Raw genomic sequence first — 22,739 nt, forward strand, 5'->3', positions numbered from 1 at the left:
TGTTGTCGTCGGCGTTCTCTAGGTGGAAGTTCAGGGCTCCGAGGAGTATGTAGGTATGTAGTCTGTGGAGGCGATGGTGTGCTTGCTGATGAGATCGGTGATGGATTCACTAAATTGTGGTCGGGGGCCCCTGAGTCTGTAGACAAGGGTTCCTCTGAGGGTGGTGTTGTTGTTGACATTGATCTGGAAGTGTAGGTGTTCGGCCATGTAAAGGGCATCTTCGGTGCTGGTTGAGACTCTGATGGTGTCCTTGTGGATGATGGCGATTCCTCATCCAGGTTTGTTGTTGTTCCGGTCTCTGCACATGATCTTGTAGCCGCTGGGGATGGCTATGGCGATGTCGGGTGCTGAGGAGGTGTTCATACAGGTTTCCGTCAAGATGGCGACATCCGGGGCAAAAGAGTCGAGCAGGTCCCAAAGTTTAACGGCTTGTTTGTGGATTGAGCGGGTGTTGAGCAGTATGCAGCTGAGATGGTTGTTGCCTGCGGTGTTGCTATGGGGCTGGACGGGCTGGTGCGCGCTGGCTGGAGAAGCTGCAGCTGTGGCATGTGAAGGGTCCGTGGGTGATCTTCGGGGAGGCCTGGAAGCAGGTGGTGTTTCGGCCATCGTTGAGTGCTTGGAGGGTGTCAGCGTCGTAGCGGCAACTGGGCCTGTGGGGTTCGCAGGGATCAAGGGGTCTGGCGTTGGGTACGGTCCAGGTGCTGCCCTTCGGCGCGTCCGCTGCGCGACCGCACTGCAGCCGGCATATGTAGGTAGGGGGAGGGACAAGCGGCTAGGAGGTGGGAATGAGGCAGGATGCGGGAAGAAAATTAGCGGGAAACAGAACCAAGAAACAGTGAGGGGGCAACGTAAGGGCACAGGAAACTACATGCTCAGGTCAGGGCACAAAATACAAAGCTTAACACAAATACACGCAAGCTTACACAGGCTGGAAACAGGCTGAGGGTATGCTCGAACCCTGTCACGGAGGGCTGGCTGGCTGGAAGGCAGCGCTGATCGCCGCGGAGCGGCTGTGGAGAGTGACGTCCTGGGACCAAGGTCTGAGGACTCACCATAGGTGCAGTAGTATAGATCTAGGCCAGATTCTCTGGAATAACCACTATGTAAATCAGTTATTTTTCGATTAATTTTACATAAATTTATTTGATGGGATTTCTTAATATCTGGCTTGGAGTTAGACCTTCTGCACATATGCTGAACACCGCTGGTATGAGAAGGAGCGAGAAGGAAGGAAAGAGAAACTAGATGTTTGTATAATATTAAACAGAATAAAAGATAAGCTGACTAACTTCAGAAACATTGCTCTTTAAAAAAAAAAATATTTAGCTGCACACCTACAGTGAGTGTTTGAAGGTTTCTGCTCTCAGTCACATATTGATGACTGAACCAAAGGTAAAGTAAATGTTTTCAACGTGAGTGGAAAATTGGAGATGTGCAAGCAATCAAGCCAGTAGCTGCCTACACTCTTCATTTCTCTTCCAAAATGAAAAGTCGACAGGAATTAGATTAAATTGAGTCTGGGCCATTTTCCAATGTTCTCAAAGAAACGCTGATGTGTCTGTGTCCCTCTCCCACTAGAAAAACAGCAGAATCCTCAACTCATAAGGCTTTGCATAGTTTGCTGAAGCAAGTAAGGAAAGCAAAGAGGGTAAAAAACTGTTGCTCACATGTTTCATGCCATTTTACAGTCAGTAAGGCTCCGAATCGCAAAATCAGGGTCTTTCTGGATATTAAAATGGAATTTTTTAATTCACCATACACAGTTAGTGATTTGACAACATGTTATTGAATACTACCGAATTGCTAATTGACGAATAGAAACCAAATCGGTATTTGGAAGGGGTGTGGTAAGGGTGACCCTTCCAAATACCGATTCCTTTAGGCATGTATTAATGGTTTGCAACAAAAATCAAGTCGCTAAACATGAATATTTCCCCACCTCCTCAAAGAAGGTAGTAAGCCATTCCCAAATAGAAAGGGGTCCTCAATAAAACCCTTCTCCTTTGTGAATATTCACAACAAAATGTTTAGGTCGAGCCTGGCAGCACATGCACTGCTCTGCGAGGCATGCTGTATTCAGGTATGGATTTGAAGCTCCACCCTCTCTCCGCCCATATTGTTCATTGGCTTGTGTCATTGTCCTTTGTAAACAGTTGCTTTTCATTGGTCGATAGGTCTAGTTGTCACTCCTTAGTACCACCTTGTGTCATTTTGTAACCTCCCATCAGGACACCTCCTGCTACATGTGTTGTTGCTCGGTAGGCTTTAAGTACAGCCTCCAAGCACTATTTGATTAAATGGTTTCATCCTGCCTGCTGCTGCAGGCAGGACACGCTCTCCCCCAACGCTTTTTTTTCCTACGCCACTCTGATACAGTGGTGGCAGTGCCTTTAGTTTGTTTGCGGGCTGAAAGCAGCCACATATTTTTTCTTACTATTCAGTTTTTGGTTCACAAGTGCTAATACAGCGCTTCAACGTTACCGGCGACCACCCTCCTTTCTTTAGACATGGCTCGTCTAAAGAAAGGTGCGTGGCCCCAATACAGTGAAAGTGCGGCATGGGACGCTATTCCAAAAATAGCATTTATAATGCAATAAGTATCGCATTTGCGAGAGTGTAAGCTATTGGCATTGTCATTTACAATGCCAATAGCTTTAACTCTCGTAAATGCAAGACCTATTGCATTGCAAACACTTGTTTATGAGTAGGCAGTGGTTCATAAGATCACTGCCTGTTCATTAAAAGGTTTGTGTAGTTTTTTTTTAAATGCATCCCATTTCCCTTTAGGAAAAATAGGATGCATTTAAAGAAACAGATTGCTTTATTTAAAAGCAGTTACAATTATGCAGGCCACCATGCCTGTCATTGCAGCCAATTATTGTGGTTCTCAATGAACAACCTATCTCATGCATATTAAAGAGGCAGGTCAAATTGTGTCCCACTATGAATCGGTATTTTGAGAATCAACCTATTAATAAATAGTTTAGTTCTCTAAATGCCTATATATTCATTTGAATGGTGCACAATTTACGGCATCTTCTAACATCCATTTTGTAAATTCTATTTAATGAATCACAAATTGTGAGTCATTATTTATTGGAATTTACGATTTCTTAAATGGAATCTTTGTACATGAAGGTCTAAGAGTGGCATGTGGTGATTGTCATGAATTCATTTGACTTTAAAAGGACATCAGATGCCTGCAGAGTTCCTAAAGGTTACTAGACAATGCTTTTAATGTTGTTTATCATTGATTCTGAAACAGTATGTTACTGTCTGTGTCTGCACAAAATCATCTGGCATCTTACCTGGCCAACACCTTTCATTGCACAAAGTTGCAGCTTAAATATAATACTTGATCGTCAATTTCTCCTTTAACCAGGAGCAAGGGGGCGTCCAAATTGGTGTTGAAGGGGCAGATCCATTCTCCATTTTCTGGAGACTAATATACAAGTCATTGTTTTAAACTGAAACAATTTACACTGTCAAGTGGTGTTTAGTTCTCAGGGCTTGGGAAATAGTTGAAGTTACAATGCGTTGGCTCTGCCATGATTGGGTGGGCAGAGCATGCAGGCAGATCAGAATGTACGTCATAGAGCTGAGCTTCATTGCACCCAAAGAATTGGGGTGGATCATAACTAGGATGCACTGTTATCAGTGTTAATTCTTTTATGGATTTCAGGGGTGTTTTTTTTCAGTGATTCCCAAATTTTTTGAAGTCAGTGCATATCAATGTTTATTCAGCTGCTAACCCCCCCAACAATAGACTGAAAACTGTATTTTTCCAGTGTGGACAAAGCATATTTTTTGCAGTGACTGTTATAAATCACATATGTAATTTAAAGGACCATCTTTCACATCTCATTACCTCTCACACTTACTCGGACAGGATCCTGTCTGGTTCACAGTACTATTAATGGATTAAAAAAGTAATAGTTTTACATTCAAATGTTTTAATAAACAAATTCCTAGACAGGAGTTATTCATCTACTCGTTGGTGACCTATAGTCAATACTGATTTGTTAGAAAAAGGGCTGATGTATCAAATGGTTTATCCATTATGTTCCTGTGAAGAAAAGCAGAAATGTAGGCGAGCAGAGAAAAAATGGAGAAGAAATAAATCTGAGGAGACTCGAGCAGCTTTCCTACATGTCCAATCAACATATTATAAAAACATAAAACAAGCCAGGAGACACCGCCTAACGCAACAATTAGCAGAAGCGGGTAACTGTCCTAAGGAGCTCTTTAAAATTCTGCAAAATTTTGTCAAGCCTGCCGCATGTGAGAGCTCTGATGACTTCTCGCAGATCTTATGCGACGATATATCACTATTTTTCGAGAACAAAATAAACACCATCTATGAAAGAATAGTGGAAGCTAACAACAACATGGATAACACCAACAAGTCCCTATCCCTGACCCCCCCAAAGCATAACAAACATTTGCTACTATCCTTTCCTCCTATTGACCAGACTGAGCTCCTTCCCCTCATCACCCACATAAAATCCGGATCTCCTAATGACCTCCTCCCTGCCAAGATGGTTGCCCCTCTGATTTCTCTCTTGGGACCCTCCATACAGAGTGTTATCAACATCTCTCTCAAGGAAGGACAGGTCCCAGAAGACTGGAAAAGAGCGGTGGTAAACCCAATACGGAAAAAAGCGGCATCTCCATGGACAGACCTCTCAAACTTGCGTCCCATCTCACTCCTACCCTACTTCGGCAAGATAGCCGAGAAGCACGTGAACACCTATCTATCAGAACATCTAGAGGCGACGGAGGGCCTGGACTATTCACAATCTGGGTTCAGGCCTAACCACAGCACCGAATCAGCCCTTCAAACAGTGACCAATAACATCAAAATGGCACTGGATGAGGGCAGTTCTATGATTCTGGTGCTACTGGACCTCTCCGCCGCTTTTGATACGGTGTCTCACACGGTGCTTCTCGACCGTTTAAAGGATGTAGGTCTGGAAGGAGTGGCTCTGTCCTGGATGGAAAGCTTTCTATCTGGCCGCTCCCAAGAAGTTAGGCTGGGCTCCCATAAATCCATCCACAGGGAACTCAATAAGGGAGTGCCGCAGGGCTCTTGTTTAAGCCCAACACTATTCAACGTGTATGTGGCCCCCTTGGCCAACTTAGCAAGATCATTTGGGTTTACCCCGGTGTCATACGCCGACGACACCCAACTTCTTTTCCCTTTTAAAAATCTGACACCTGCAATAAAAAGATCTTTTGCAGATGGAATGAGGGCAATATCCAAGTGGATGTCATCAAACTGTCTTCAATGTAACGTAGGGTAAACAGAGGTCATGTTGTTTGGTCAAGCAGCAACATACTGGTCACCTGAATGGTGGCCCTTGGAATTAGGACCTGTTCCCAGCCCTAAGAGCACGTTCAAAAACCTGGGAGTACTTTTAGATCAGACACTCACTTTTAAGGACCATGTAAATCAAGTGGCCAGCACTTGCTTTCGGGCAATTGGCATGCTAAAAAGAGTGTTCCCTTATCTGCCAGACTGCCACAGAAAAACACTTGTGCAGGCGTTAGTCATCAGCAGAGTGGATTATTGTAACGGTCTTCTGTTAGGAGCTAATGAAGGACAACTCAAAAAGTTACAAGTGATCCAAAACACAGCAGCAAGGGCTGTCCTTAATGTACCTTTTAGGACTCCCTCTCGCCCCCTGCTGACCAGACTCCATTGGTTGCCAGTGAGGAAGCGAGTACAGTTCAAAACTCTATGCACTATTCATAGAAGTATGATAGGTGAAGGTCCAAAATATCTGGCCAAAATCTTCCAGCCATATGTTCCTGGACGCTCCTTGCGCTCCAGTAACCTGGAGCTTTTACAGGTACCCAGAATAAAGAAGTCCAGACAAGGAGGCCGAGCGCTGGCCCATGTGGGACCTAAGCTCTGGAACACTCTCCCTCTTGAGCTGAGATCTCTCACCAGCCATCTGATTTTCCGGAAGACCCTAAAAACACACTTATTTTCCAGCCATTGACTGTCCCCTGGTAATAAGCACTATCCTCCCTGATCTAACATCTGGAGCTATATTCTTACTGGCAAAGCGCGGAGATACCCCTCCGGGGGTCTATTCAGGCGCTATATAAGAATATAAAATAAAATAATAAAATAAATGTGATGGTACATATTGTCCAAGATGCTTATGAGGCAGCCATTTCACCAAAAAGTGATCAAATTAAATACTGCCTAAACTTCCAATATGATTTAATATGAGATCAGGCTTAAAACATGTTTCTAAACCCAGCACCTTTATTCCAAGCAAATTAAAATGGAGTAGACAAAAGGAAGAAGAAACAATGTTTTAGTGACATTCCTAACACCTCAAGTAGATCTTAGACCAACCATTCTTCCTGCTTCCATGTATGACAAAGTTACTTTGTGTTGGCCACTTTAGGAATATATAAAAATGGCTCATTCTCTCTCAATTCTCTTTCTTGTAATGCCATTTTATTTTGTGGTTGTGCAGGTGCTTATCAGTGTTTATAGGTTTACACTGATGAGGGCTGTTTCCCTTTCTGTGAGGTTGTACCAGTTATAATGGGTTTAAACCTAAAACAGGATGACCTAATTATAACAAAGGTTACAGTCACCTATCATGCAACAGAAAGCCCTTTGGAAAAAGGAATAGCCTGTAAGATTTCAGGGGGCAGCGACATTCCAAATGGCAAATTTCTACACACACCAAACCATTGTGTTTTTATATTTGATATCAGTAGGTGATTGGACCTACTAAATCTCAAGTTTCTGCCAAGGTGGGAGTTTTGCATCTTATTTTGGAAATGCCTTAGGTGATTGTTCCAGAATGGTCAGCATATTATGTAAAGGATTATTAATTGAATGAAACCATGTCCTTGAAACTAGTATCTTAAAGTAGTTCTATTTTCCATCAATGCAGCCATTGCTGTGAAAAAAGAAATATGGTCTTCTGTACAGATAAAAATAATACTTACCTAAATCCTAAGCTGGCCACCATTCCTATTACCTCACTCTTTTCTCACTGTTCATTGTTTGTTTTGCTACAATGGTGGGAACTAAGAAAAGGAAAAACAAAATGTGAATGTACCATGTTTGGATGCTCATTTTGTTTTTGTCCAGCCCGTGAATGTCATTGAGGTGTTGTACAAATGGGGTCATGTCGTCAAGCTGAGTACAGTTTGTCAGTGTGAGAGGTGACCCTCCATTTGTTGGTAAAATGAAAAGAACTGTTTCAGATTTGACTAATTAGAAGAGGCAAGAAGGATGGGAACACAAGTTAAATTTCACCTGGCTTAGTCCATGCTTGAATAGCAGAAAAATGTGTGTGCTTTCATGCACGGCCTCTAATTTAAACAAATAAAGAAGACAATCAATACAGATTTATCAAAGCAGGTTCTTACTTTGACAGGTTTAATGATTGCAATTTTTCATCACTGCTCTTTTTTTAAGTCTAGATCACCTGTAATGGTAAAGAAGAATTTCTAATGTGTGCAGCGTGAGTAAAGGAGCATTATTAATGTATGATTATATTCCTTACAGGGACTTGGGTCACATTTGGAGGTCAAATTTCTGATGAGGTAAGAAATGTTTGCTTTTTATGAGCATGTAGGTGCTTTACTGTATATGCTAAGAACATAATGTATATATGTTGTTATATTTTTGATGCGGTCTTTCCATTGTAGGCTTGTTTGTGTGGATAATATATTATATTATATTATATTATATTATATTATATTATATTATATTATATTATATTATATTATATTATATTATATTATAATGTAAGTTGATAATACCTTTGATAATACTAATTGTAAATACCTAAAACAGAAAAGTAACACATTTTTTGTTATGTCTTTACATTATGTTAAGATATGTTATGTTACATTATTAGCTTTTTGTAGACTTCACACTACTTCACGCACCTACTAGGGGATGTCGCAGAGCATATTTAATGAGAGACCTGATGTATTCTGAAAATCAACACAACAAATGACAGAAGCCAGGCCCAATGGAAGAAACAATACCAGCACTTGCCTGATAGGTTTTCTTTCAGAGCATCTGGAAATGGCCAGGGCAGGCTCTCATCAGAGTTCGACTGAAGGGAGTCTAACAGTTTTGCAGAGCAGGCTTCAAGGTTGCTCCCCTATCCAGTTGAGCATTCTTGATCAAGTGTGGTAGCCTGAAGAGATAGTCTCTTGGCGTGGTCCTTCTCATCTAAAGGCTTATTGCCAACGATGCTCTTGTGGGCAGTAGGTCAATGGCTGCTTATGCAAGCCATACTCTTAACAAAGAGTTTTCATAAGGAGCTCAGTAAGAATGTTTGATTGGATTACAGTGCTTCTGGTTTGTGTAATGAGGAAAGACAGGATGATTTGTGGATGCATTGTGCCAAATTAGAGCATTTCCATGATTTTCTTATTCAAATAGAGATCTCAAACTATACAGAAGTACCAAGGGAGCTGGTAATCCCACTAACCTTATTGTTGTATTGTGCCTGGTAAGAGTCAGCATCTTTTGAGACATCTAAAGTTAGTTATGATGCTATCTGTCCCCAACTCACTCCATTTTCAATGATAGCAAGGTATCTTCAGATACATCTAGAACTAAAGCATGTGTTTAGTTTAAAACCCAAACACTAGCTACATGAATGAGCTGAATAAAGGTGTATAGGAAGATGGCCCCATGGAATGCTGCAGTGTGTGTCACCTGACTCTGAAAACTGTGGAGCCAGTAAGAACAACTGTTTTCGTCTCTCTGACAAAGAACCTTGCCATCATCTGAGTTGCAAGTGATCCCCACCATCAGCAATATGAATTATTTAATGATTTTGAATGCAGATGAAAGGACTGTAGCTTCAGCCTTTAGATCTGACATACTCATATTTGTTTGAAATTCTGTCTGGGTCAGATGTCTTCCTCCAATCATATTAGGTTGATAAGAAAGCCTTTACAGTAAGAAATGGAATAGTGCATCCTCTCCTCTAGAAGGCCAGAACCTGGCCAAAGAGTAACCCCTTGCATGAAACAGAATAAGCGCTGTTTACCTCAGAAAATAAGGCAATCTCCCTTTCCAGCATGAGGCACCACCGGCAAAGTATGTCCCTCATGATATTGACATGAATCAAAATAGGAAGGCCACAAGGAGGATTTCCATTGATGGAAACGTACCCCTTGAGAATCAGATGAAAATTTGTTTGTTATAGGCATATAAATGTTGGACATCAAGGTGCTTGATGCTGTTGCCAGAAGGTAGAGAGCTAGTGTCTGGAGAAATAGTGCACAATTACTTTATTTATGGTTCTCACTGAAAAAGGGTACATGTCTGTAATAGCGTGGGAGGGGCAGAAGGAAGAGAGTCAGAGGTCTTAAGTAGGGATCTCAAAGAAGGCTTTATTTTAATATATGATTTTCTCTTTCGGCTTGTCAGTCTTTCCCTGGCGAATGTTGCTGGATCCGTCTTGATATTGGGGCAGAAGCCGCGGGTGGTGAATGGCTCGGTCTCTGGGAGCACAGATCACAACAGGTTCTCCACTCCGTCCGGCAACCAGGAGAGAAAGAGACAAGTGGGGGTATTAGAAGGGAGACCGGGAGCTTGTGAATAAGGACCGGGGGTGAAGGAAACCCAGTGGAGGAGTGCTATCTACAAACTCAACAGGTGCTCAGAGTGCTCTTAAAAAGGAAGGGTTGTTGGGCAATCTGTACACAGAGTTTCACTCTATTTACACTGGTTACTGGTATAAGGCAGGCTGTTTTGCCTCACCCAACCAGCCACTCTGCCCCGTACCTGTTGGAGCCACGCTCCTCCCGTGGGAGCGTGGTGGGGCGCCTCGTGGTGCCGTTGGCCTCCAGGCTTTCTGGTATCACCACGGGGATCTTCTACCGTCTCGTCCTCCTTCTTAAAGTCTTGCTCCTCTCCTCTTCTCTGCTCGCTAACGCTGCTCTCGTCCTCCGGGGAAACGCTGTCTGCCGACTTCCTGATTCCGCTCGCATTTGTTGTCAGCAGTGTGGTGACGTCAGTGGGAGGAGTCTCGTCATGTTCAAACCTTCCATTAAAGGACCCGTCTTTGATAATCATGCTGCTGGACCAAAGGGGCTCGTTTTCTTGCTCTCACCATTCATCCTGGTGGAATTGAGGGGGCTCCTGGTGAAAGGGGACATAAGCAGGTGAGAGGGGGGTAGGTAGCCACCAGTCCCGTGTTTGCTCCACGTCCCCTGCAGGGGTATCGAGTCCAGCACCGTCACAATGTCCCATAGGCTTTGTGATTTATGTAGTCAGACTTTGCAGATGATACTAGTTAGCTTTAAAGATATACCTCTAAAGATGAAATTGTGTCCTTGATATGGATGTCAATAGAAAGTGAACGAGACAAGTTAATTCTATAGTGGGCTGTAGAGCATCTAGAGAATGAATGTATGTGACTTCAGAAGGCATTTATTGGTAGATTTAATAAAAATGAATGCGATGAATGAAGGCAACTAAAGTTGCTGTGCCACATTGTGTGGGAGAATGAGAGCAGTGCAGCACCATATCTACTGAGATATGGTGCTGTACTGCTCCCTCTCTAGCACTGGTGTACAATTAGGCTGCCTAGCCAAATACATACTTCTTTGCACAGTAATGCCAAAATGTCTGCTTCATGTCTATCATAAGCTTTGTACTGGAAGGCCACCCTTGGAGTACAAAATACCATGTCTAGGCAAACGTTAAATGTTCCAACTTTCAATGTGTTTATTTCAGTGCAGCACACATGCAAAGTAAGAAAAAAATTATCTTTTTTAACAATTGCCCCAAAGAGGCAATATTTCTGGTCACAAGATACTCCCTACCATGGTTCGTAGATAGGGTTTTGAGTCGGAAACCGTGGTTGGCTGCATAGGAATGACCACAAACCATCCATGAAATGCTCCTTGACTCAAAGTCAAGTTTTGCACTAAAAAGTAAATGTAAAATTAACATTTTGGACCAGTTGCCTAAGTGTAAACTGCTAGTAAATCTTCCCCTTATGCAGATTGACCAAAACATAACAGTGACACTTCATGGGGGCCATTTTTCAGAGATAAGCAGTCTGTTTATTGTATAAAAGTTCTATTTAAAATAAAATATATCAGCAGTTCTTCACCTTTTGACTTCCCACTTAATCAATAATGAAATCCAGGGACCCCCCCACTGAGTTATTGTTGGAAGCTGGGCAACCCCAGGCTAAACAATTTCTATGATTTGAACCTCAAAACTAAAGAAAAATACAAAAACAAGTAGACTCCAAGCAAATACTCAAATATTGAATTATTTTGTGAAGTTCAAAATCACATATAGAGAAAGTTGTCAAATTTTAAATTTTGCTTCTTTATTAACATTGGAAATAACATCCTTGGCGTGGTTTTCTCCAAATTTTGCCTACAAGCCTCCTATTTTTGCTAACTTCATTTTTGCTGGCCTTAGGATTCTGCACATTTTACCACTACTAATCAGTACTATAGTGCTTGTCCTCTCTCCCAAAAACCTGTTAACATTGCCTTATACCCAATTGGCACATTTAATTTACTTGTATGGGTGCTATAAAGACCCAGGTAATGAAAATTAAATGCTACTAGTGGGCCTGCAGCACTCCCTGCGCCGCCCACTTAATTAGCCTTATAAACATGTCTCAGGCCTGCCATCACAGCCCGTGTGTAGCTTTAAACTGCCAATTTAACCTAGCAAAAAAACTTTTTGCAGGCTAAACCTTCCTTTTTAATACATGTAATTCATCTCTAGTGTAGGACCTAAGCAGCCCATAAGGCAGGGTGGAGTGTATTTAAAAAGTTGGACATACATGCCCTTGTCACTCACATCCCTAAAGGCACGGTGCTCCCGGAGGCGTCGCCCCTGGAGAACCGAGTACTAGATGGATTCATCCCCCAAAAAAACATCTCCCTGATATACAGGAAACTGATCAATAACATGGAGAATCCGCTGATGCGGATTAGAGCTCAATGGAGTGCGGATGGGTTTGAACTGGATGATGAGGAGGCGGCTTCCTCCCCGAAGGTAGTTGCCATCTAGATGCGGCTTCGGCTGGTGCAACTGAAGATACTTCATAGGTCCAATATAAGGGGACCCTGTTTGGTGTGAATGGGGTGAGCTGAGAGTGCAGGAGAAAGTGTGGAGAAATTGGCACTCTAGTGCATACTCTCTGGCATTGTGTTGAGATACAGTTGTATTGGACGAAGATCCACAAAGAGCTGGGAGGAGCTATGGGGGTGGTGATGCAACCGGAGGTGTTTGTTGAATGTGTGGGAGCCCACAGATATGAATGTGTACCAGAAGCAGTGAGTGACGCTGGCGTATATGGTGGCTAAATTAAATATAGCTTAGCTCTCGGGAGCTAGTCAGCCGCCCGAGTCACCAAATGGGCGGAGGACCTTCACTGGTGCATGATTAGAGAAAAGCAGTTTATGTGGTCAGGGGCTGCCCTGGGAAGTGGGGTAAAATTTGGAACACATGGAATAGTTACTGGGGGGAGATCTGTGAACCACCTACGCAGGTACCGATCCTGGAGACACAGGACTCTCGTTGATCCCTTGATTATATGTTGTCATATGTAATTGTGAATTCTGCCATGATTCCTCATGTGTCTGAAATGCAATGTGCTCACCTGAGATTTAATGTTTCCTTTCTGTAATGTCTTCCTTTGTTTTCAATAAAAAGAGTTAAAAAAAGAAAAGTTGGACATGTAGTTTTAACTTTTACAAGTCCTGGTAATGAAAAACTCTTAAATTTGTATTTCACTACTGCAAGACCTACCTCTACCATAGGATAAAATTGGGTTACCTTATTACTCCTAATAAATGATAGCTTTCAATTGTGAGCAAGTAGGAATGTTGAGTTTGGTGTCTAAAGATTTGTACTTTAAATCTCTCATTAATGGTGAAGTTACATATTAAGTCACATTTCTGAAAATGGCACTTTTAGAAATGTAAATACAAAAACAATGAGGTGATGTATAGAATGCTTGAACTAATCCCATCCATTGGCAATTGTGCAGACCACATCCCAGCCCAAAATGCCAGGCCAAGTTCTCCCTGAACCAGAATGCAAGCAAATCAGGACCGGTTTTGCTCTTATTATGGGTTCTTCAGTCAAGTATAGCTTGGTTCCAGTGGAACAGTGAATCCCGGACCCACGCCTGGGCATACTTGGCGCACTTAGGGCAAAACAACAAGGTGATGGGTGGAATGCTTTAATTAATCTCAGCCATTGGCAATCCCTCAGGCTGCATCCCAATCCATCGTTCTTCACCCACCATGCCACCTCAGTTTGCAATTCAGCCATATGTAAATCAGTCCTGGCACTGTTCCTCATGGGAAATTTCAGACATCTCTGTAGGGGAAGGACTCGAAAAGCTTCTCCCACTTCATATTGGGCACCAGGTATAAATAGTGGATTCTCAGACCCAACTCTTCATTGCACATCTGTACCTGTGGAAGACTCATAAGAAGGACTAATGTGCTGCTCTTCTGTAAGAAGGCCTGCTACTCTGCTACCCAGCTTTCATGCTACCTGAATAAGAAGCACTGGACCTGCAGTTTGAACCGAGGAACACAAAAATTACTCCATGGGCTAGTGACCTGGCTTCCTGATCAGAGTCTTAAGGACAGAAAAGACTCCAGCCCCCCTGAACACTGCACCTGCACTCTGCCTGCTGTAAGCCCTAAGCCCCCAGGTGATGCCATTCCAGTCCTGGACCCTTGGAAATGACCCTGGAGGTGCTATGTCAGCCCTTAAAAAGTGTTTGACAACTGGTAAAACTTGGAGATATCAATTGTTGATAGGGGTTTGAATACCCAATTCATGTTTGGTATTCATCAAGGAAGACATGTTGTATGTGAAAAGGCTGTTTGCTGTTCAGTTTACATTTTGAGACCCCAGTGCTGCCTGCTCAATCTCACAGTATTACTGAGGGACTATAGGTACTGAAAAAGCATGATTGTGCAATATTCCTTAAATGGAGAGGGAATTGTGGGTTTCATAAATTAAAACAAGAACTGATTTTCGAGACCCTTCGAAAGAGATAAGTTTGAATCAGAGAGCTAATATGGTATGCATCAAGCAGTACAGCTGTACCTTATAGTACAGCTGTCACTAATATCCACAATCACAGAGAGAAGGATTGAGACAGGTATTGAGATCCTGACAGATCCTAACATATATTGTGCTTTTTCATAGTCTGTTTCAATCTAGTACTAGCAAGTCAGGTCAAGAGGCAAGAAAGGTTTATTGTAAAATTAAGTAAAAGTGATAAAAATACATAATTTTCTAAAAGTTACCCATACCTTAGATCACAAATCAGCTGAAAGAGTCCAAACCCAGAGGAGTATGGCATATACTAAGAGAAGCCGCTCATAAAAAGACAATACAATACCAATAGATATAAAGATATAAAAGCATGCAGTGGGTTATAACTTTAACATGTATACAATTTTATGACTTCTGCAACATTTTCTTAAAAATGCCTGGAGATGTATGAAAAGGCAAAATAATCTGATACATTTGCATTCATATTAGCAGCTATGATGTCAAGTTCTTCTGGGCAGGTTTGGTGGTTTCTTGTGATGGGACAAATTAGAGCAGTTGTTTGTGCAAATGTGTACCATCCCTACTTTGATATCTAAGTCATCCCTTTGGAACTAGACTGTCTTCTCCAATAATGATTATGTACTTGCCACTGCCTACCAGCCAGTCATTTAGGAAATTGAGGGGGAGCGTTCACACTATGATGAGATTTGCTGGAAGGGAGAGGCACGAGAGCCTGATCAAGAGAAATTGATTGGGCTATGGCCTTGTTCGGGTCATGTCTTGAGACAGATAAATAATTGTAAAAAACAATTGTAATGGAGCCTGAGAAAAATCAGAAGAAGTGATTTGTGTAAGGAGCGTACAGATAGTCAGAATAGAGATTTGGATTTTGGACTTGATGACAAATTTTGTGATGACCCAGAGCTCCTCAAATAATGGGCGTCAACAAGAATGCCTGATGTTGTCCTAACATTTTTTTACGTCATTGTTTAATATCAACAGTATAAAACTGTTACAAATTAAAGTTCTTGAGTTTGGAACAGAAGCCCGTAACATTGAGGATGGCTTTGAAGATAGAAGCGAGGAAGTGGAAGAAAATCCCATGAAACGACTGACAGGCATATGCTGTGTAAATGTATTCTTTTCCGAATCATGTTTTATAAATTACATCACTGCAATAAGAAAACTCCACTAGACTTGGTGACTGCCCAGGCAATCTATGACAAAGGCAAAAGTAGAGAGCTAATCACTTCAATGAAGAGGACTGGTGTTTCAACAAGTTCTAATGACATAGTACAGAGCAGGAACTTGTTAGCAGCTCATGCTGTAAATTCTTGTGAATCCGACAGCACACCACTTCCAAGTCACTTTACCACAAAAGGATTTACAATTGCTACTCTTGATAATTTTGATTTAGAAGACCGATCTTCTTTGTCTGGAATATCCAGCACACATGATACTGCCAGGGTGCTTTTTCAAGACTGTACAAATGAAGGAGCTGCAGGAAAACAAACTGTGTCAGCTGTAGGCATAAACAAATGAAGCTGCAAACTTAAAACACAACTGCCTTACCAACATGTGAAAAATCACTACAGGCCATCAAGATGTCCCAGAAAGTTTCAAAGTGGCTGAGGAAATGGATCTTCTACCTGATGCTGTAGTTCACAAAGCTGATTTAACTGAATTTATCATATTATCATATAGCGCATACAGAACGCCTCTGCACGACTCATCCTGGACATCCCCCGCCACAGCCACATCTCCGCCCACCTAAGAGACCTGCACTGGCTCCCCGTCAGCAAGAGGATCACGTTCAGGTTCCTCACCCACGCACACAAAGCCCTCCACGACATGGGCCCCAAATACCTCAACAACCGCCTCACGATCTACACACCCATCCGCCAGCTCCGATCCGCCAGCCTCGCCCTCGCCACTGTCCCACAGATTCGCAGAACCACCACCGGGGGAAGATCCTTCTCCTACCTAGCGGCCAAGACATGGAACTCCCTCCCCACCCACCTAAGGCTGACCTAGGACCATCTCTCCTTCAGGAAGCAACTCAAGACCTGGCTCTTCGAGCAGTAGCAGCACCCCCCTCCCAGCGCCCTGAGACCCTAGCGGGTGAGCAGCGCGCTTTACAAATTCATTGATTGATTGATTGATTGATTGATTTCAGTGCCTGAATAAAGGAGGAAGAAAAGCTAGTTCCTCCGTGGGCTGAAATTCATGCTCTGCTCTTCCAGAATACCGTCCCCCTGAAGAAGGTTGAGTTTGTATCCGTAATACCATCTCCAGTCACAAACTACGCAACAGTATACACAGCTCTAAACAATTTCCAAAATGTGCATGCTCAGCTTGAAGACTAGCCTATCCTGCCAATTTTTTGTGATTAAGGTGTTTTCTGTATTGTAGCTGACATGTTTATGAGTAATCCAGTAGAATTTGATGATCATTATCCAATGATGGGCCTTTTCCACTTGACAAAAGTTGCGGTGTAGTGTGCAAGAAGTTATCTCAGTCGACATGGCATAGATGATGCACTTATTGAGGCTAAATTCTTTGGAGGCAAAACTGTCCAGTCATCATCAAAATAACTTTATTTCACCAAAAGAACATAAAAAGTATTCTACAAAATGTGAATTCCACAATGTTAAAGAAAGCATTACAAGATAAAAGAGACATTTATAAAAGCTCAGATACGTGAGATACAATTAAAAGGAAGATTTTTTTTAAAAGCACGATTAATAAAAGAAGTTCATTAATGTAAAAACAAAAATGAATCGATTGACCCTTATCTTACTTATACAATTCACACTAGTGATTTCGACTTCTTGTCTTTTTAGCAGCTAAGGAGAATGATGCCAAACATAAACATACCAGGGGATCCAATAATTGCCGGGGGTAATAAAGTGCTGGGCGAGATTGTCTGATATTTAATTTACAAATAAGTGGGAGGATGTACCTTTTCCTTTCATTCAGATACAACTTACAAAAAAAGACAATATGCAAATCATCCTGGGTAGAATGGTTATCACATGGGCATAGTGAAAGGGCATCGATGGAGTAAGATTTAGGGGATATCCTAACATAGGTGGAATTTAATTTAGTCAGATTCTCTGTAAAATGTAGTTATGCTAAAGATTTGTTACAAAAGACTGATATGTGGTCAAAGTATTGTTTATAGTAGGGGCTAAAAGATCTTGCTGTGGTCAAATTGCAGTTGAGGTCATACATTTTCTTTTCAAAATGATCTAATAGGCAAAAGTTCAATTCTTTTTGGGATATGGTCAAACATAAGTTTGGGTCCTCATATACTTTACGTACCCCAATTGCTTGGAGATTGGCCTCAACATATTTTAGCCATTTTATTTTTTGTACTCCTTCTAAATTCAGGCAGTCCAGCAAAATATGTCTAGTTAGACTTGAGGTTTATTTCCTTCATGCTGAGTACCACATAAGGATTGGGGCACTACAAATGTTATCTGTTCTATAAGAGGCAGTCAGCTCAGAGTGAAAAATGTAAGAGGAACAAGATTTCGGAACACGTAGCAATCTTTTAAAAAAGCTGTCCTCTATAGTCCAATTTGGAAATATCCAATAAGCCCCACATAGCTGCCCCATACACAGCGATAGACAATGTTTTTGCCTTATGGATCCTTTTTTATGACATTTAATGTCTTTGAATCAAGTTTCATTATAAATCTAAAAAACCCTCCAATACTTTTTCCCATTAGGGGTCCTCTATTTATCACCATATCCACCCTTGTATTGTTCCTGTTAAGAATAATCCCAAGGTAATTAAATGAATTCACAATCTCAAGTTTTCGGCCTTCAATGGACAAAGTGGGGATTTTCGTTAAAGGCATACCTGCCACAAGTACAAATGACTTAGATTGATTAATCCTCATGTCCAGATTGTTCATACATTTTACGTACTCCTCTATTAGTCTCTGCAGTGCATTACCAGTTCGCGCCAAAAACACTACATTGTCTGCATAGAGGAGTATCAGGACAGGAGAAGATTTAATGCGGTGGACATCTGTTGTAGAGCCTTCCAAGGCGGACTCCACCGCATTAGTATACAGAGCAAATAAAAACGGGGCGAGTACACACTCCTGTCTCACTCTGCGGGTAATTTTATAATACCATGTACATTCTCCCTTATTTCTGTAGTGTACATATGCCGTAGCATTTGCATTCATCTCTCTGATTAAATTAATTATCTGGATCTCTATTCCCATGTCCTCCATTACTGCCCATTACTTGGAATGGGCCACACAGTCGAAGACGGCCGCTAAGTGCATAAATGCCATATACAGATAGGCGTTCTTGGCCTCCATATACTTTGCAGTTATATGGGTTAAATTGAGGCATTGGTCCACCGTCCCCTTTCCTTTTCTAAAACCATATTGGCTAGGAATTATTATATTCTTTTCAGAGACCCACCCCTCCAATCTGTTCAGGAGTACCCGCCCCATTTGTTTTGCTGTCGTATCTAATGGGAAGGCCGTATCCCCTTTTTTAAAAATTGGGATTATGGCCGACTTTTTCTAGGATACCAACGGGACTGTTCGAACTATGGTGTTAAAAACATTTGTGAGCAATGGGGCCCACAGGTCCTGTTTATCCAGGAAAAAGTCGATCGGGACCCCATCGGGTCCAGGGGCTTTAGATCTCTTAGACTGATTCAAAACATGTTTAATTTCATCCACGCTGAAGGTTAAGGGATTTCCGGAATTACAGATTGGTAAAGCTCCACACAGGGCTTTTACTTGCCCTAGATTCCCAAAAAGTGCTCTAAAATGTTCAACCCATGCGTCCTCTAGCACATGGGATTCTAGAGAAATCTCCTCCTCTCCTAGGAAAGGAGCAAAAGTCTCTGTTGCTGTTTAATGCTGCTGCTATTTGTAGGTTCTTTAAGGTCCCCTCTGTAAGAGAATGTAATCCATCTAGTCTTGCTTTTTTGTGTGTCAAACATAATGACTTCACTAAATTCTGATCTCTGGGATTTGACCTTAGGGCGCCATGTACGTTTTTAAGGGCCTTTACACAGACCTTATCAAACCAGCGAACCTTCTTGAGAGTCCCATTTGAGACCTGACAAGACAAGTTGTCCTTGATCTCCAATAGGATCCGCTCAAAGGCGATCGATCTAGGGTGTGTTTAATTCCAAACAAGTCATAATCTCAAGGACCATTTTGCCCAAAATTTGGCCAGTGAACTCCATAGTATTCACTATTTCCACTTCAAAACAACCCTGTTTTTTCTTGCAATAGAAAGCTTTGGTAATAATTTCTCTGAAGGTTTACGCCTTTGCTCTACTGTCGTGCTGTAGGAAATTGCTGCATGATCGCTAAAGGCATTAACGCGGGTCTTAATATTAGTAAAATGTGATTTAATGGATTCTGAAACTAAATTGTATTCTATGGTCGAAAAGTAGGAGCCGGTAGAAAAAGTGTGGACCTACTGGCCAGTTATAGTATCATATGGGTTAATTATCTTGAGGCTATTAGCCATTAATATCCTATTTAGGATATTTCCATAATCGTTTTGAGAAAAATGAAAAAGAGGGTCCTCATCAACATCTCTCAGACCACATACAGTTGAGCCCCCCCGTTACAGCTATGGGCATAAAAGTTGCCCATCCAGATGATATCACAATTTTTATGTGATTTTTCCAAAAAGTCAGTAATGTCTGTTTCCAGGGGGTCCAGTACCATTGTCTGGTTACCTTCAAAATTATTATTGTAAAAATTAACAAGGATCTAATTGCGGCATTTATGCACCTCAAATAAAAAAACTTGATAATTAGTAGTGTTTACACATTTTATCAACTTTAATGTTTGCGTATTAGTCACTAATTACTGTTAGAACTGGGGGTCTCTAGTTGGCAATGGCTTGCACCTTTGTCCAAATAGGGACCCTTGCTTCTAGTAAGAGTAAGGGGGCTACACTCCTAAAATAACCCCTGCTCAACCCTGTGGTAGCTTGGCACGAGCAGGAAGGCTTGTCTTAGAGGCAGTGTGTAAAGCATTTGTGAATACATACAGTAATACAGTGAAAACACCACAGATGGACACAACACAAGATCCAAACGACAAAAATTCACAATACAGTATTAAGAAAATGACTTTAAGATGGTAGAAATAACTCAGTTGACTATAGATGGTAAATGCGAGACGTTTTTCACAAAGTACCTTTGGATGGGTCAAGCAAGATAAACAAAAGGTTCGCAGGGAAAACGATGAGTCAGTTCCTTGCTTCGGGGAGGCGTACATCTGTTCCTCAGTGCTTACGCAAAGTAGGCAATGCATCTGTTCCTTACCGGAGAGGAGGTGATGCGACGATCTCATGGTGTGGCCTGGTTGCGATGCGACAAGATGGTGCCTCAATGCAACAATCTGGTGCGATGTGAAAAGATGGTGCCCGTGATGCGATGACATGAAGACGATGCGTCTACGCCCAAAGGCCGTGCGGCGATTCTGTAACTTTGGATCCACAACAGGCCCTGCGACACTCTTCTCCGGTGATGCGACAGCGACCCTTGCGGTAGCGACGCGCTTCTTGGGTGATGGGACGACACACAGTTGCGGCGGAGACATGCTTCTTTGGTGGTCGCCACGACAACCCGTGGTGTGACGACACGCTTCTCCGATGATGCGACAGCTGCGGATGCAACACTTTTCTTCTCATTGAGTCGCGCTTCCAGCTTCCAACAACAGGCAGGCTTCTACAGACAGAATTCCCAGCAAGGAAATTCAGGGGTGAGCTGGTGGTGAAGTCTTGTATCCCTGGGACTTCAACAGGAGGCAAGCACAGTTCAAACCCTTGTAGATTCTTCTTCAAGATGACGAAAGTTGCAAATAAAAGTATTTCTCCTTTCCTTGGCAATAAAGAAACCACTGCAGGCCAACCCCAGAAAGCAACACACTGGCACAGGGAAAGTCAAAAAATCCTGCAGATTCCGTGGTTCTTCTCCTTGGCAAAAGTCTGTCTTGATGTCCAGAAGTCATTTAAAGTTCTGGGGTCTGGGTCCCCCTTTTTATACACACAAATCTTTTGTCTCTGAAGGCAGAGTGAATGAATGAATGAATGAATGAATGAATGAATGAATGTTGGATTTATAGAGCGCGTGGTTACCCTGGAGCGTCCCAGCGCTGTACCACTGGGGAACCCGTCCTGGCTTTCCCTGTGAGATGGTCCCTTTACTGGGCCTCCCCAAGGTGCAGCCAGGCATCCCCGGCGGTGATGGGGCCGGAGTGGAGACTAAGCAAGCTATTGCCCAGAGTTGCAGCGTGGGACCCCATGGTTAGAGTGGCACCGAGGCGAGATTTATCGGGGCCCGCTGACATTGGTCCTGCACCCAGCCGCCGTCGGGAATTGAACCCTGGTCCCGGGCCGACCTCTGCCTCTGGGTCTGCCGCCTCTAACCGTTGAGCCACACTTCTCCACGAGAGTATCTGTACCCAGTCCAAACCAGTTCTGGGTGCATTCTGCCAGTGCACAACTTCTTTCTTTGTCAGTGTGGGCCAGGGTCATCAGACCTACCACAGTAGGTGGAGCCAGCATTGTGGACGGCAGACACGGGTCTATTCAGGCCCAGGTGCTACTCCTCCCACCACTCCCAATGCAGATAGGTCTATTCAGCCTAGTGGTGACTCACCCTGCCTCCTGGAGCCACCCCAGCCCCTGTCACTCACAAACCAGACATGGAATACACAACCTATCGGAGGCAGGCTAGATGGCTAGGTAATAAAATATCTACTTTCTAAAGGTTGTATTTTCAAACACAGAATGTTAAAACCAACTTCCCTAAAAGATTTATTTTATCTTTCTGAGTTCAGGCAAACTAAATTCGGTATTCCACCATGTTCCCTGGGTCAGTTAGGATTATAAGATGTTATAATCAAACTGCCCATTCTGGCCTATAGAAACAGGTAGCCTTGCAACAGTGAAAAACAAAATTGGCCTTAATTCTATATCAAGTCATGCCCCACACATCAGGGCCTGTCCTACATTTCACTTACAGTGCACCCTGCCCTTGGTCCTACCTTAGGGGTGGCTAACATGTAGGAAAAGAAAGGTCTAGGAACTGGTAAGTGGGTGCACTTACCAAGCCGACATGGCAGTACTAGACTGCACGCAGGCTCTGCAATGGCAGGCCTGAGACACACTTTACAAGCTGCTTCTGTGGGTGGCACAATCAGTGCTGCAAACCCACTAGCAGCATTTGAGATACAGGCCCTGGGCACACATGGTGCACTGTACTAGGGTCTGACAAGTAAATCAAATAAGCCAATCATGGAGTCACTAATCAATTTTTCACAATTTACAATAGGGAGCACTTGCACTGTGGCACTGAACAGCAGTGGCACAGTGCCCAAAGCATCTAAAACCAGCAAAACATATAAAAAACAGGGGAGACAATAGAAAAAAAATGGAAGGGAGACTTACGCCAATGGTACCAGGTCTAACAGTTAATAATCCTCCTCTTGCTCGACCAGCCCTAGACCGTGTTGTGGGTGTCACAAAGGACCGATAACTATCTATATTAATCTGGTCAATTTCCCATGTTTCCTGGAAGCATAATATTTCAAATTGAGTCACCAAGGCCCGCCAATGGGGATTAGACTTTTTCTGTTTGAAGCCTGCTATATTCCACAAAATAACTTTTACA

The 22,739-nt window shown here is 42.6% G+C and overlaps 1 protein-coding gene across 1 annotated transcript in view; it reads left to right on the plus strand.

Annotated features, from left to right (window-relative positions):
- KCNAB1 (potassium voltage-gated channel subfamily A regulatory beta subunit 1) overlaps nucleotides 1-22,739 on the plus strand; it is a 756,359-nt gene that overhangs the window by 369,032 nt on the left and 364,588 nt on the right. Inside the window, exon 3 of the mRNA XM_086944907.1 lies at nucleotides 7,544-7,581. Within this exon, the coding sequence (XP_086801033.1) occupies nucleotides 7,544-7,581 (38 nt within the window). The remainder of the gene's footprint in view (nucleotides 1-7,543; nucleotides 7,582-22,739) is intronic.

Source organism: Lissotriton vulgaris, chromosome 11 (genome assembly GCF_964263255.1).
Source record: "Lissotriton vulgaris chromosome 11, aLisVul1.2, whole genome shotgun sequence".
Classification (NCBI taxonomy): Eukaryota; Metazoa; Chordata; class Amphibia; order Caudata; family Salamandridae; genus Lissotriton; species Lissotriton vulgaris.